Raw genomic sequence first — 15,736 nt, 5'->3', positions numbered from 1 at the left:
GCAGGAATCAGAGAACTCAGCCACCCTGGGAAAGGCCGGTGTGCACAAGGATGCTGACCCTAGGAGTGGAGAGGGGCACAATGCATCTGTTCTACACAGCATCCAAAACAGGCTGACCACTGACTGGCTCCACCTTCCGCCTCCCCATGTCAGCAGGAAACTGCAGCGAAAGCATCCTGCTTTTCTCTATGCAAAATCATCTTGTTTCTTTGCAGCTTCCACCTACAAGGGAGATATATTCTTAATCTTGAGGCTGCTGGCAATCTACTGAGTTCTCCGGAAAAAGCACTGCTACAGCCATGGAAAATTACGTTAGTTAAGCTTTCATGTACAGAAATTATGATTTAAGTAAGAATCCAAGTGTTTAAAGACTATAGCCCTATCTAAAAGCCATAAAGTAGAATTCCTGTTATATTTCATGCTATTCAAAGGCACTTAAAGAATAACTGTTAACGAAGATATCTAAGCAATTATTTTTTGAGTGGAAGGATGTTCAACACTGCACAAGAGTGGCCTGAAAATAACTCTTAAGATAATTATATGTACAGTAAAACACTTAATATAAAATTATACAGCAACCTTTTAATCTCAAAAAGTCACAAAATGTTCAAGAATGGTTTTCATCCACCAAGCAACTAATTAATCTTGTAAGACGAAAACAGAGATGAGCTAAAACACCGGGTAGTAAAATAACCCACAAGAGATAAAACACACACATTTTTGTCAATAGTATTTGAAGTTTGGAAGAATCACAGCATAAAAACAAAAACTGTAACAGCATACAGCTGCCGTAAGTTATCTCCAGAACTTTCCTGTTATAAACAAGCCTCAAAACAGAAAGCACAGACTATGGATTATGTGATCCCTCCCCAAAAACTAGCTATAGATTTAGAGATTGCTTTACTCATGAGATATGGTGATTAAACGGCTCTGCAAAGCAAAGAAAAATACTAATTTCTTTCAAGAGACGTTCTCTTTGCCATCCTTTTGTCAAAAATAAGCAAATAAGAAAAGCAAACTGCTGTCCAGATTCAAGATTTTCAAGACCCACTTAAATAAAACACAATGATAGATACTGTGGCTTTGGCTGGAATATTTCACTCTTTCACCCTTAAGCTCTCGATTAGCCAGGAAGCATGGACGCCACATGCCAGGGGGAGGAAAGCAGCTCAGAGATGAAGAACTGAACAGGGGTGAAAGTTATGTAAGGCTCTGGATACACAAGACAGACAGTATTTCCAGCTGCGACAATGAACACATTATGCTGGAAAAACGTCACAGAGAAAGCCACTTTTGGAGTCATGTCTACTGGTGCTCCAGTGTGGATGGGTTTCCAAAAACTAGTAAAGCCAGCTCTGGGTCCTGAGTTCAAAGTCCTGGAAGATTCTTGAACGAGGCAGAATCTGATAGCATTTCCAAGCCACTGGTAATATATTAGGTAAATATATGCAGCAGAGAGAGGTCATAAAAAAGGAAAAAAAAATGAACACCTCTGTATATTTACAGAGCATGGAATGCATTTCACTTTTACAAGCTGCTCAATAAGATTTATGAGGTGATGAACCCTTCTGGTGAATGCTTTCTTCAAACAAGTTTAAGGAACGCAACTTAGACGTCAACTTCAATATCAGCATTACAAAATGCTGTATTACAAGTACTAATGGTGGGACTAATACGCCCAAGGGAAACATCAAATATAAGATCCCAGGCCGTTGCAGCCGTAAAGGATGGCAGAAACCCTTACGTCTCACCCCCTCCTGGTAGCTTATTTACTTGTTTATTTATTTTTCCACACATTATCTCATTTAAGTCTCATAGCTTCCTTACGAACTTGATGCCACTCTGCTTTGTAAGTAAGAAACAGAAGGGGCCGGATGCATTAATAATTTGCCGTGGCTATAAATCATGGGGTTGTCATTCAGTAGCTTATTGAATTGGAGGCAGAGAGAAGTGAAGTGTTTGCCCAAGGACTAGGTGTAAATTAGCCAAATTATAACTACTAAAACCCGTGTCTTTAGAGTTCCTCTTCTCTCCCTCCATGTGTGTGCCGTATTATTACTTCCCTTGACATCATTCTGTCACCATCAGAAGGAGGAGAGGGAAGGGAGGAAATCGCAGCTGGGCCGAGCAACAGGACAACCGATTTACATACGTTATCTAATTCAGTCCCTGGTATAACCCCGTGAAGTCGATACCCTGATAGGAATCTCACAGAGGAGGAACAGAAGGTACAGAGAAGTTAAGTAACTTGTCTAAGAGCAAAGAGCTACTAACGGTAGCACCAGGATTCCAGTCAAGGTCTGACTAACGCAAAGCCCTGCTCTCAACTATTTCAGGTCTCCTGGCACTTATCCCCCTTCTTATTCCACAGAATTTTCCTTCTCACTGGTTCTTGAATGACAGTAGGCCTGTCCGGCTGGCCAGTCTAGCATAGCAGAACGGCTAGCTTCACCCCAAAGCACAGTTTTCCCAGGGAGAGGAGAACCGTCCTCCCAAGAGCATGGAAGTGGATGTCCTTCCGGCCAACCTCACCCAGTGCTACTACCCCTCAAGCCTCCTGCTTACAGCTAACTACAGAGCCAGGCTAAATAAATAGAAACATAGCGGAAATACGATTTGTACTAATTAACCAATACGTAAATTCAACACTGCTTCAATTATGCAGCACCTCAACTATGTAGAGCCAAGAACAAGAAGCATGTTTAAAAAAAGATGCTCCAGGTTAGTGCTCCTCCATGGGTATTATGGGATGGCAGGGTGGAGGGATGGAATCGAAGTTCCCAGGAGTGATTTTCGGTGTAGAAGTCTACGTCTCCCTTACCTCTCACCCCCAATTCTGGTAACACACATACTCGGGGAAATGGGCTAGATTCTGTGAGGAAAGGGCCTGGGGCAGGTCATCTGAAAACGTCTGTCAGGTAGTTCTGAGACCCAGCAATACTTTCCACACCCTGTCCAGTTAAAACCACTGTCCCGCGCGATGAGTTAGATGGTGCACATTTCTGTGCCCAGACGGAGGGAGTGAGGGGAGAACTGGCCGGAAGGACAGTGTAAATGAGCTGACGGTAAAAGCCCAAGGGCAAAGGACCAGGCACAACAACAGTAACACAAAGGTTTCAATAGAAAGAAACACGGAGTCTAAAACTAAAGCACAGCAGTCCGGACCATTAGCTATGGGGCAAGTCATCCCAGAGACGTCAATGGCCCCTGAGGGCATCAGTGTTTCCAGGATAATCCACAGGTGTACCTCCGACACACTGCAGGTTCAGTTCCAGACCACCACGACACACCGAGTATCGCGTTCGGAAGAAAGCGAGTCACATGAATTGTTTGGTTTCCCAGTGCATACAAGAGTTTTGTATACACTGTACTGTAATCTATTAAGTGTGCAACAGCACTGTGTCTAAAAACACAATGTACATTCCTTAACTAACAGATATTTTATTGCTGGAGGGGGAGGGTAGAGCTCAGTGGTAGAGCGCATGTGTAGCAGGCATGAGGTTCTGGTTTCAATCCCCAGTACCTCCATTAAAAAAAAAAAGATAAATAAAGAAACCTCATTATCCCCCAAAACAAAAGACAAAACAAAAGATACTTTATTCTTAAAAAATGTTAACCATCATCTGAGCCTTCTGCAAGCTCTAATCTTTCTGTAACAGTAACATCAAAGATCACTGACCACAGATCCCCATGACAAAGAGAAGAATAATGAAAAAGTTTGAAATGTTTTGAGAATTACCAAAATGTGACGCAGAGACACAAAGTGAGCCAGTGCTGTTGGTAAAACGGCACTTAGACTTGCTCGACATGGAGTTGCCCCAGACCTTCAGTCTGTAAAAACCGCATTTATCTGTGAAGTTCAATAGAGTGAATGATCTAGAGAAAAACAAACTGCATTTAATAGAGAGCATAAATAAAGTCAGGGAAACATAAACATTTCTTAATGGATTTCTTTCTAAAATGGAGAGATGTTCTGATTTGATCAAGATTCACTGATTTTGAATGTCTATTCCTGTGAAACTGGCGGATAAAGAGCATCGTTTTGTGGGGAATCAGTTTAGTGGGGAAATGGAACATGAGTTCCAGAGTCAGACAGATGCTGGTCTGCGCTCAGGCAGTTTGGTCCTCAACACAGGGAACTGCTGAAATCGGTGAGGATACGAGGTTTCCAAGGAAGAGTGTGCAGAGACTGAAGAGAGTTTGCTGGGACGGAACCTGAGGACCACCGACACCTCAGTGATGACAGAGGAGACAGAAGGGCTTGACAACAAGACTCGTAAGTCATCCGAAAGGTGAAGGAAAACCTGAAGAAAGTTAGGTCACCAAAGCCGTGACGAAGGAGTGTTTCCAAAAGATGAAATGGTCCACTGTGTCACCCGCTGCTGCACCACGAAGCCAAACAGCTGAAGAGCTTCCCCCGAGACACAGCAAAACAAGAGGACAGATGAGGTCCAAGAGAGACAAGTAAACATGACTCTTTTAAGATTTTTAGCCGTAAGAGGGAGAATGGAGAGGGAGACTCAACTGGGGACAAGGAGGGACGCTGACAGTGGGCTTTTCTTAAGGGATAAGAACATCTGGCTGTATGTTTAGATGCTGATGGGATGAGAGGAGGAAGCGTCAGGAGAAAAGAACAGCCTGTAAAAGGACTAATAAGGCCGTGAAGCTGTGGGAGGAGGTGGGAGTCACAGCACAGCCGAGGGCCTGGACTCAGGAGGAAGGAGAAGAGGAGGAAGCAAGGGAAGCAGAGCTGATGTAAGGACCTCGAGGAAGCACCACATTTCCTGAGAAGTGGCAGGTAGCTCGTCTGCCAAAAGTGAAGGAGGCTCCAGGTGGGGGGAAAAGTTAGAAGTGTGAGGAGAATACAGACTTCAAAGGAGGATCCAAGAAGAGGAATACAAAGTCCGCTTTGAGTTCACACCCTAAACTGTGGACCCCTGTGACCCTGAGAAGTGGTTAGGGTAACACTCTGAATGGCCAGGACTGAAGAATGGGATTCTATCTCTTGTGTTTTAACCAGCATCCTACATGAGTCAGTGCACAGAGGAGAGGGACCTGACTTTGAGTGTGGAACAGCCTGACAGACACTTCCATTAGCAAATTCCAAGAAATCAGTGTCAGGCTCATATTTTAGTAAAGAGCTAATATGAAAACATGACACTGAAAAATACAATAGGTAATCAAATTGAGAACTGAAATTAAGACAAAATACTACAGTGAAAAAAGGCCTAAGACATTGTGGGTTTGTAGTTAGAATTAAATTTCTAGTATTACATGTTCCTTTTCAATTTGTTTTGGGTCAAGAGGTTATTAACACCACAAAAGCAGTTAATAGAAAAGCATGGTCTAGGACAAGATGGGTTATTATATTTTGCATGAATGTCTGTTACTAGGAAATTATCAGTTCTTAAAAACAACCATCCCTAGTTCATTAAGGGGTAGGCAGTTACCTCAAATCTCATCTCCTATTGTATTTTATTTTCCAATTAGCAGTATTCTACAGACAAGAGCGCAAGTTATAATATAAACTATACTTCTGTGTCTGTAACTACTTAACAAAAGATAAAGGGCATACAGTTTTTTATCCCACTGAATGACACAGAGTTTACTTCTAGGTTTGTTTCAAATTGTTATGCTTACTCATTTTTTTCTTACTCTAGCCTTAAATTTTAACTAAAATCTGTTTTTCAGTTTTATATAAACAGAAGCAGACAAGCAGAATTGTTATTTAAGGATAAGGGACATCTACTCAAAATACATTATTTAAGAAGGATTCCAACTGCCCAAAGCACACATAAACCATAATATAAGAAAAGGAACAAAAATCAAAAGCACAAAAAAGGTACTTGTGAACTGTCAAGAATTTAAACCTGGCGAGGATTAAACACTGTGGATGAGTATGGATGGAAGTGTAAGGCAATGGGAATGGCCGGGCATTTCTTCCCAGGTCCCAGACCCGTGGTAACACTGACTGTGTGACCCTGGAACATAGTGATGCTCTCAGGGGCGCTGAAGTCTTGGAGATGACTTGCCCCGTAGCTCACAGTCCAGACTCCTGTGCCTGCTGACCTCCCAGATCTTTTTATTTACACACTTTTGTTGTTGTTTTGCCCCAACACCTGCTGTTAAGCTTTTTATAATCACATCCTGCTTAGTCTGTGGCACCCCGTCCTTCCCTGCTGGTATTTCCCTCACTCCTTTCCATCAAGGCACAGAAATGTGCACCATCTACCATGTTAAGAACGAAGGGAATACAGCTAATATTCCAAGCTGAATGACCACATTCCGCAGCTTCGCTTGCAGCCAAGCATGGCCATGGAACGACCTTCGGGTCAGTGAGGTGTAAGCAAAGATGGTGTGTGCGATGTGGGGACAGTGACAACCCGTCTTCCCTGCTGTCTGGGAGATGAGTATAAAGGCTGGAGCTTCAAAAGCCTCCACTGTAGTGCCCTTGAGCACGAGAACAGAAACCACACGCCTTGGAAGTGGAAGATAAAAGTAGCCAAGGTCTTCAGGAACTTGGTGGGGCTGCTACCGTCCCCTGAAATACCTGCTTCCAGACTTCATGTGAAAGAGTGAATCCTTAAGCATTTAAGCCACTGACTGAACCTTTGCTGCTCTATATCCAAAAGCAAGTCTTCATAAATAAACACTGGAACTAGACTTTACAGAAGATGAGACAGATGAACTTACGGGGAGAGTCACAGAACAGTATTTATGGGATACTGGCAAGTCCAATAAGTAGGCTAAGAAAAAATACATTAAATATAATCCTACTTAAAATTTTCTTTTTAATTTTGATTTTAAACTTTAAAAAAAGATGGGAATTACATGTGTTCATATGAAGAGAAAAAATTCTGGAAAGTTGCACACTGCGGTGTTATCAAGGGTTATAGGCAGGGGGTGAGATAATGCAGAAAAGCCACTTCATTACTGGTTAGAATATTTGTATTTAACAGTGAGAAGGTGTAACTTTACAATGAGAATAAAATATGCCGTTTATTTGATATTCACATATCTAAAGAAACAACATATTAACTCTGGCTTTATTCTACGATTTTGTTAAAAATGTTTAAACTATTTGTTATGATGATTTATTGGAAATATAGAATTATATTTATTTTAGCTAACAACAATCTCTTAAGTACTCAAAATATATATAAGACAGAGGTATAATCTATTTCTTTAATATCTAATTATAAAAAGAACAGCTTGTTACTGGAATGGGCAACGTCATATTGTAATCGATACAATAGTAAATCATCAATCTCGAAGGTGAATATGTCAAAATATCCAGAGGAGCCCCGTACAAGAATAGCAGGAGTAAAAAACAGACTTAACAGACTAATAATCTCACATCTTCAAAATCCACAAAGACTAACATAAAAAGGGAAGCTTCCTCCTTTGTATTAAAATAAACTCTGCATCAAAGACTTGCTTGGAGTGATCTCTATACTGAGTAACAAAACAGCAGAGAACAGGAAAAAGTCAATAATCCAGTGCATGGAAATAACTTATCACCTAAATACTCAAAGGGACCTAAAAAGTTCCTGCAGATAGATAACTGCCTGGATTTACGAGGGGACAAGGATAAGCAACCTTAGCCATGTTTTCTCCTCGGTTCACCCTCTGATCTAGTGACCTGTAATCTACAACAGTGACTTCGCAAACATGCTGCCCATTTGTCAGATCCTCGCCACTTGACTGACCAGGGAAGAAGTAAGTCTCCCTCTTGGGTCAGGACATGCACTTACCTTCCCACTGGCCTGTCAGCACCAAGGTCCTATTAATTACCACGTCGATTTCCGAGGCTCCATCTTCCACAGCCAATCTGATCTCTTCTAATCGTGTTTTTAAGTGAGTCTGTCCAGCTGGAAAGCCAGTGGCCACTGGTAGAGAGAGAGAAAGGAAAAGAAAGGGAAGGAGGAGACGACGAAGTAGGAAGACAAATTTCAATTGGTCAGTATCTCAACAGAGACTTTCAGACCCAAAAAAATCAGCATTTAGACCAAAGCATGAATGACACCCTAGAACTTCACGCGCATCATGCAAAGTGAAGTGTGAAGAAACAGAATGCGATCTTATTTAGTACTGGCGTTAGGATAAATGTTAGTATTACATCCCCTGGAAGACCTAAAATTAAGTTGCTGCAGAGATGCCCCCGAGGGTGCTTTAAGCAAAAGCAATTAAGAAGGTACGTCATTGAAGTGACAGTCACAGTAGCTGACTCTCACCTTGATGGACACAAGTTAATTCTGGACCCTATTCTTGACCAAGTTGGCTTTCACGGTCATGATTTACTCATTCACATTTACAGCTGATGTAACCAAACTGTCACGTAGGTTCCTCCCACTGCCTATCTTAAAAAGTGAATTGGGAGGAGCAGCGCCAAGTATAAACAAAAGGCAAAAGAAAACACAACACCACTTTTGAAAAAGTATTATCATTTTTAACATGCTTATCATTAATTCCATTTCTGTGTCTAAAGATCACCTTTTGTGTTTCCTTGATGTTATTAAATTCCTTGGGTCTGCTACCTTAGAGAAAAGAGTGTTTCTCTGTTGTATAAAGGAAAAGCTGTACTGACTGAGGCTAATAAAAACTTAAGGTCGATAAAGGGCAGCTGCCTTTGGGAATACTTTGGGAATCTCACAAATTGGTTGTATATAAATACTGTATACTTTGTTTCTTTTGATGTATCCCAATAAAATAATTTAATCATCTTCTTAGATTCCTGCTTTGACGCACCAGCATACTTCTCTGATATCTTTTAAAAGCAGAATCTAATTTCATGTCTATCTATCTATCGAACCATCCACACACACATACACATACAGGGGAAGCTTTTAGTAAGACTCTCCCCTCCCTCATGCCTCGTCCTCCTACTGAGTCTGACTTAAGTCAATAACTCTTGAACATACCCTCTCTTCTTTATTTTCCAGGCCTTTGAGTGGCTCTCATCAACTCCCACGTGGACTGTGGTTAAGTCTAACTCCATTTCCCCTCTCTTTAATTAGTCCACTACCATCCCCTAACTTACTATGTCATGAAGCTGATCATGGTGTGCCTCTGTGTAACATGCTTTAGCATCTTTCCGCCACCAAAATAAGCCCAATGCCACAGCCTGGCATGGTTTCCCCATGTCACCTGGCCCCAATCTGCTTCTCCAGCTTCAACTCCCAGGGCTCTCCCTTTGTCCTACCTCAGGATCCAACAATTGCAAACCAATTTCAGTTCCCTGACCATGCTTCTGTGCCTTCGCACATGCTACTCCCTCTGTCTAAAATGCCATTCCCTATCTTCTCCTCCTTCTCCTTAAGACTCAGTGCAGTTATTATACCCTCCATGAAGCATTTCCCTTACTCCTGAGCATCACCAGCCTCTGCAAAATAAATCACTTCCTGCTCAGAGTTACAACTGTACCTTCTGCATACCTTTATTATTGTATTTTACATATAAACAACACTACACATCCTGAGTAATAATTTTTTTCAACTTGACTGTTCCTCCTAAACAACTAAGTTTCCTTTTAAGGACAGAAACACAGTTCCATGTTCTTAGGAATTAATATAATGACTGCTACTCAACAGGCAATTAACAAATACTAAGAGAATGGATAAATACAACCAAATACATGAAACTAATTAAAATCATAGCATAAAACTACATAGATCATGCTCCAAGGTGTCTGAGTAAAGAACTGGAGACATGTTGGAGAAAAAAACCAAAAACAAAAGCCACAGATTTTACCGGATGCCACTGGGATATCACACCCTGCAGCCTTCAGTGCCTTTACTGCATCACACACTCGAGCCGGGTAGACACAAACAGCAGCCGTAGTGATGCCTGTCAAGAAAGAAATCGTAACAGCCCACTTCATGTGAAGTTCAAGTCACACAATATGCTTTTAATTATTATTTATACTTCAACATTGGCAGAAATCAAAATGAGAGAGAAAGTAATTCCCTTATCACGCTGCAACAAATTAAAAGGTTTTTACTTCCCGTAATCCCTTCCAGTGCTTGACAACATGGATCATTTTTCTATTTTCTCATCGTTACAGTTATAGAATAAAACATTCCTGACATATCGTTCTTGGAGGTTCTCATAGTATCATTTTTAAAAATTCCTAAAGGGTAAGCTTGGTAGTCTTGACTCAATGAAAACATTTTATTTCATGTAGATAATAAAATACAGGGTTTTATGGCATTCAAACAGGACATTAGATAAAGAAAAATGTAAGTGAACCTTGCAGGGTAACACAGTAGGCAGACCTTGGAGACACTGCAGGTTCAGTTCCAGACCGTTGCAATAAAGCACATATTGCAATAAAGCGAGTCACAGGAATTTTCTGGTCTCCTAGTGCATATAAAAGTTCTGTTTACATTATACTGTGGTCTATTGTGGAATAGCATTGTACCTAAAAAGTAATGTTCAAAGGGGGAGGGTATAGCTCAAGTGGTAGAGCACATGCTTAGCACTCATGAGGTCCTGGGTTCAATCCCCAGTACCTCCTCTAAAAATAAAAGTAAATGAATAAACGTAATTACCTCCCCTCTGTAAAAAGTAATGTTCATACCTTAAGTGAAAAAATACCTTACTGCTAAAAAAAAAAATGCTAACCATCATCTGAGTCTTTAGCAAATCATAATCTTTTTGCTGGTGAAGGGTTTGAAACATTGAGAGAATTCTAAACGTGTGACGAGAGACACAAAGGGAGCAAATGCTGTGGGAAATGTGGTGCTGACAGACTTTCTTGACACAGGGTTGCCACTAACCTTCAATTTGTTAAAAAAACACACAATATCTGCAAAGTGCAGTAAGACAAGGTATGCCTGCGTAAGCAAAATCGCATCTAACTAGTCCTAGTCCCTCTTTGGCAAAAAAGTAACAAAATCTGGATCTGGAGCCCTCATCTTGAGGAATAAGCTCTGAAATTTTAAAAATTAAGTTAAAAAAGCAAACAGTCACTACACAACAATAGCCTAGGACTTGTACAAAGCTGCTGCTTTTAAGGGCTATAAATAGGAGGTGTTCTACTGTCAACACAAAAGAAACATCATAAACACTTTTCAAAAGCTGTAGGGCTGTTTAGGTCTACAAGTGAACCACAAATTATTTGGGATAAAACACCTACACTGTGCCAATGCAGCATCTCTAGCTGCCCTCATGAGTACAGGCGCCCAGGAATCACAAGGCATCCCTTCACAGCAAGATCTGGCTCCTAAAACTGCCCATTGAGTAACAAGGCACATGGTCTTGGAAACACCATTTCACCTTCTGGGTCTCAGTTTTCTCATCTAGAAACAAGGGTACTGACTCTCAAAGGTCTTCATTTCGACAATGCTGAAGTTCTAAACTTATGGCAACTTTAGAAAGTCCTTTCTTTCATGCGTACTAAGAGAATGAATATAACTCTTCTTTTTTCAAAAGATCTAACCCAATATACGAGTGTGTAATATTTCCCATTTGTATTTTATCCTCAAAAGCATGGCATTTACTCACAGAAAATACTTTATGTATGAGATGTGATTATTAAGTAATGAGCCTGGCTTTTTCACATGTGGCTAGGGAATCAGAACCAGGATTTGACAGTCACTAGATAAAAAATACCCAAAACTGAAGAACTGGAAAGGAAAATAAAGAAACTCTACACTTGCAACTTTAATCCATGTTGGGAAAGAACTGACCTACAAATGAGACTCAGATTCTCTCTCTCGCTGTTTTCCATAGAAGAATCTCAATTATGTCTCTGTGTACACGATTCTACCATGGATTTTATTGCTACCAATGATTTAGCAGATGACTCTTAAGTCCTCTTAGTTTCAACAACTGTGATTGTAAGAAGGTGAACACCGGGCAGACCACACACAACGTTACCTTTATCGTGCACATTTAAAGCTTTCAAGAGGTCTTCTCGGATGGGATACTTGGCTTTGTAACAGAGCCTTTGAACGTTGGAAGGTGTGTCATCGCCTGAAAGTGTCGTAAGATCTATAAAGGTAACAGCCTTCAGGAGCCAAGCAGCCTGGTTTGAAGAAAAGTCAAAACAAGGTTTTAAAAAAAATTAATCTCCAGCTTAGTTAGTTATAGCAGAGAACCATCAGGCACACATGGGTGCTCAATTCTCATGTCTAGGCAATTCTAAGGCACATCACCCTGACACATGCTATAAACATTGCTCAAGAGTGACCAACAAGATGCACATGACATAGAATAAAATAAAAGGGAGGAGAGTAGCCTTAAAATGAAATATGGGAGTTTTGTTCTCCCATGAGTAACCCAAATTGAAATCCCTAACAGATCAAGGCTCCCCACGTGTGACTTTTCCATCTCATCCAGAAGGGGTCTTCGATGGCTCCCCTGATAGGAAAACACTCAGGGGCAAGAGTTTCCACCTTACATCTGACCCCCAGCCCTGTGATGTGCAATGAGACACCATAAAAAGAGTCTCTACCTTGCTTCCCCCTCCCAATTTAATCCAATTCCAATTTTAAAACAATATTCATATTTCACAACTCATTCTGATGAAGTCCTTTTATCTTTTCATTCACGTTATTTCCAAGGATGAGCAAAATGTGACCTGTCACCCTAAAGGACTCAATCACAAGATCTTGCCTCACTTGTGAAATGAACTCTGAATTCCTTTTAGTCCCGAGATGCACAGCACATCTTTGGTTGGTATACACTGAAGAACACGCTGACCACAAGTCCTCCACGAAACACCATTTTTCAAATTTTGAAAAATCATTTAGGGAAATTAATAGCATGGTAAACATGATGGTCAAAGAAGGTCCACTCTTACACCTAAGGGCCTCAACAGTGGACATACCAGGTTGATAGCTTATGGTTTTAATATAAAACAGAAGCCAACCAAAGGTATGTCTAAGAAACTGAATAAATATGTTGAGAAAATATGCTATTTGATTCACTCATGAATAAAGATGCCTCAAATTCATTTGCGGCTTTGCCACTCAAGAGTGATAAGATTTTTAACTTGTTTGGATTAATGCATTATCTCTCTCCAACCCACCACCATCATATATGAATTATTAAAATAATTCATAGGCAGCCGCAATCTTTTAAGTTTAGATGCATCTCGAGCGAAATTTCATCTTGCGGCCTTGAGGGAAGAGACCAGGGCCGTGAACTGCGGGGAGAGATTCTCTGGAAGAGCTCTTACTTGCCACTCCTTCTTCACGGGTCTGCGGGCCTGGATTTGTTCCGCACGTCTCAGAACTGCCGGCTGATTCACTTGTATTTTGGAGATCCAGCTCAGGTCTAGAGGCGAAAAGAAGAGCACTGTAAAACTCGAAAGCTTTATTAAACGTATTCACTGGCTTTTTACATGGTCCTTGAAAGGACAGATTTATCCCTTGGTATCAAATCTCTTTTAAGGCTTATTACTTCTTTTCCGCTCAACTACAAATAAATAACCTCATTGAAGGAAGCCCAGCCATGAAAAGGCCCGCTTCATGTTAAAACCAAGCACATCCGGGACTAGAGGAACTTGTACTGATTCATCGCACAGGGATGTCTAACAACGGAGGAGAATGTTGTGCTCCACATGCCACGTGCCTCACTTCTGACCGCAGAGGTGCATCTGTGAGTGTCCGGTCCAGGAGAACAAAGGGTTAATAAATACATCCGTGAATTCACGTTGGGGCTTAAAGGACTCCTTGATCACTACCCCTTTGCTGGTAAGATAAATATCTACCAGATGCTGATATGACGCAGCCCATTCTTTCCTCAAAGGAGAACTTTTCAAAGTATATTAGAAATTACTGCATTGATGTAACCAAAGCGAGAAAAGGGAAAAGAAAAAACAAGCCGTTCAAGAATTCCGGGAGACATCTCTGTTGCTTCTGTTTCCAAATGCTCTCTCCTTCCTGCATCCCACCCTCCATTTCCTTCTGGTTGACTGTAATCTCTAATTTAAACTCAGCCTAAAGGTTAGCTTTTGTTAAAAAACAAAAAACAAAAAACAAAAAAAACCTGCCAGCTCCCCAGACAGAACTGACACTTGGATCCGCCTCTGCTGCAGAACTTGGATTTATTCCACCAAGGAGTCGTAAAATTGTCTCTTGTACTTACTACAAGGTGAGTCATGAGCTTACTCACCTTGGAGTGTCTAACAGCAAACAAAGTGTCTGGTGCACACGTGTTTCAACTTCACCCACAGACACTATAACACAGGAGCTTCCTGACCATAAACTGGACACACATCCATTTACCTTCTATGAGTAAACTCCTGTCTATGCCCCTCTAGCAACCTCATGTTCTTGATGAATCATCTCAGAAGAGTCTTAAGGCTGCTGTGGGAAAGAGGATTCATTAGGAAGTATGTCATCACTACACAATTCTTGATTATGTGATGGAGAAAACTGCTAAAGGCTCGCTGTACTGTGTAACCACACACATAATAATAACAAAGTATCTGCATTCACTTCAGGGATAAGACCACCAAGAACACCAGTTTCTACAAAAGCCATTCTCTCTCTCTCATTTCCATCTGATTCTTCTTACCAAGTGTAGAAATTCCAAATTAAGAGTCTGAGCAATTAATAATAATATTCTTATTTAAATATCACTGAAGAAGGAGCCAAGTTTGCATGCTTTTTTTTTCCTTCCTAATTAAATTATTCTGTTAGTCACAATCTTGTAACAAAACAGATTTTTAACATTTCAATCCATCTGCTCTTCAAAGACACTGTATGTTTCCCTGCTTGTCTGCTGAGCCAATCTCACAGAGAAAATGGGAGTCTAAGGTCAGGCACATGAAATGGGCCCCTACTTCCCCACCTGAAGACTGATGTGGGTCCAGGTAGAGCCCAAGGGAGGAGACCAGACAGACACGCCAGTCTCACCCCAATTTATCTAGCACCCATAGCAACCCCTCTCTACCCAAAGGCCAGGAGGCTTTTTTTTTTTTTTAACTACTAACAATGGTAATTGGGTTCATGGTACAGGTTGTTTCAGGCAGACAGTAAAAATGGATGAATGGATGAAGTAAGGAGCTGTGTGAAATACGAGGCTCACCACCAAGCCACTGTTGACAGTGGCCCAAAGAGGGAAGTCTGTGATGAGAGGGCACGGCTTTGAGGGGCCATCCTTAACAGTCACATGGCCCTTCCTGACCGCTCCAGTCCACCCCTCCCCACCACTGGAGGCACCGCTGCAGGAGATGGTCTCAGGCCACCCCCGGACCCTTCTGCATCTGGCTCCATTCTCCACCACGTGCCATCTCCTCCCTCTGCCCTTCCACCTGTGGCACAGTCTTCCTGACCCTTGGGAGCTCATCGACACTCCTCATCATGTTCTGTCTCTGGACCCATGCGTGCTGTTCCTTCTGCGGAGGACACCCTGCCTTATCTTGCCAGTTCAAATGCCACCTTCTCTGTGCACCTCTCTGAACCACCTGGGTTGAGCTATTCAAGCTACTTTCCAGTCTACCTTCAGTGCATTCTGAATGGCACTAATTTGTCTCAATGTTTACCTTCCCAACAGATTTTTAAAACTTCAAGCAAAGCGCCTGACACATGGGTGGCATTCAATAAACAAACTGGAATGGTTCCCAGAGACGAGAAATGACCCCTTTCTGGGCAATGTTCTTCTAAATTGCTTCTTTTTATTTTTAATTTTTTAGTGTTTGCTTTTTTTCCCTGAGCTTTACTGAGGAGTAACTGACAAATAAAAATTGTATATATTTAAGGTATATGATATTTTGATAAATGGG

General features: G+C 41.4%; 1 protein-coding gene across 2 annotated transcripts in view; it reads right to left on the bottom strand.

The window, feature by feature from the left end:
- The window catches only part of DERA (deoxyribose-phosphate aldolase), an 82,332-nt gene that overhangs the window by 38,097 nt on the left and 28,499 nt on the right, over positions 1-15,736 (bottom strand). For both annotated transcript variants that reach the window (XM_074357651.1, XM_045510280.1), the window contains exons 2-5: positions 13,184-13,281; positions 11,881-12,028; positions 9,751-9,846; positions 7,755-7,889 (exon numbers count right to left, since the gene is read on the bottom strand). In XM_074357651.1, the coding sequence (XP_074213752.1) occupies positions 7,755-7,889; positions 9,751-9,846; positions 11,881-12,028; positions 13,184-13,281 (477 nt within the window). The remainder of the gene's footprint in view (positions 1-7,754; positions 7,890-9,750; positions 9,847-11,880; positions 12,029-13,183; positions 13,282-15,736) is intronic.

Source organism: Camelus bactrianus, chromosome 34 (assembly GCF_048773025.1).
Source record: "Camelus bactrianus isolate YW-2024 breed Bactrian camel chromosome 34, ASM4877302v1, whole genome shotgun sequence".
In the NCBI taxonomy this organism is placed as follows: Eukaryota; Metazoa; Chordata; class Mammalia; order Artiodactyla; family Camelidae; genus Camelus; species Camelus bactrianus.
Note: the sequence above shows the minus strand (reverse complement) of the source record. Positions and strands in the feature narration are given on the sequence as shown.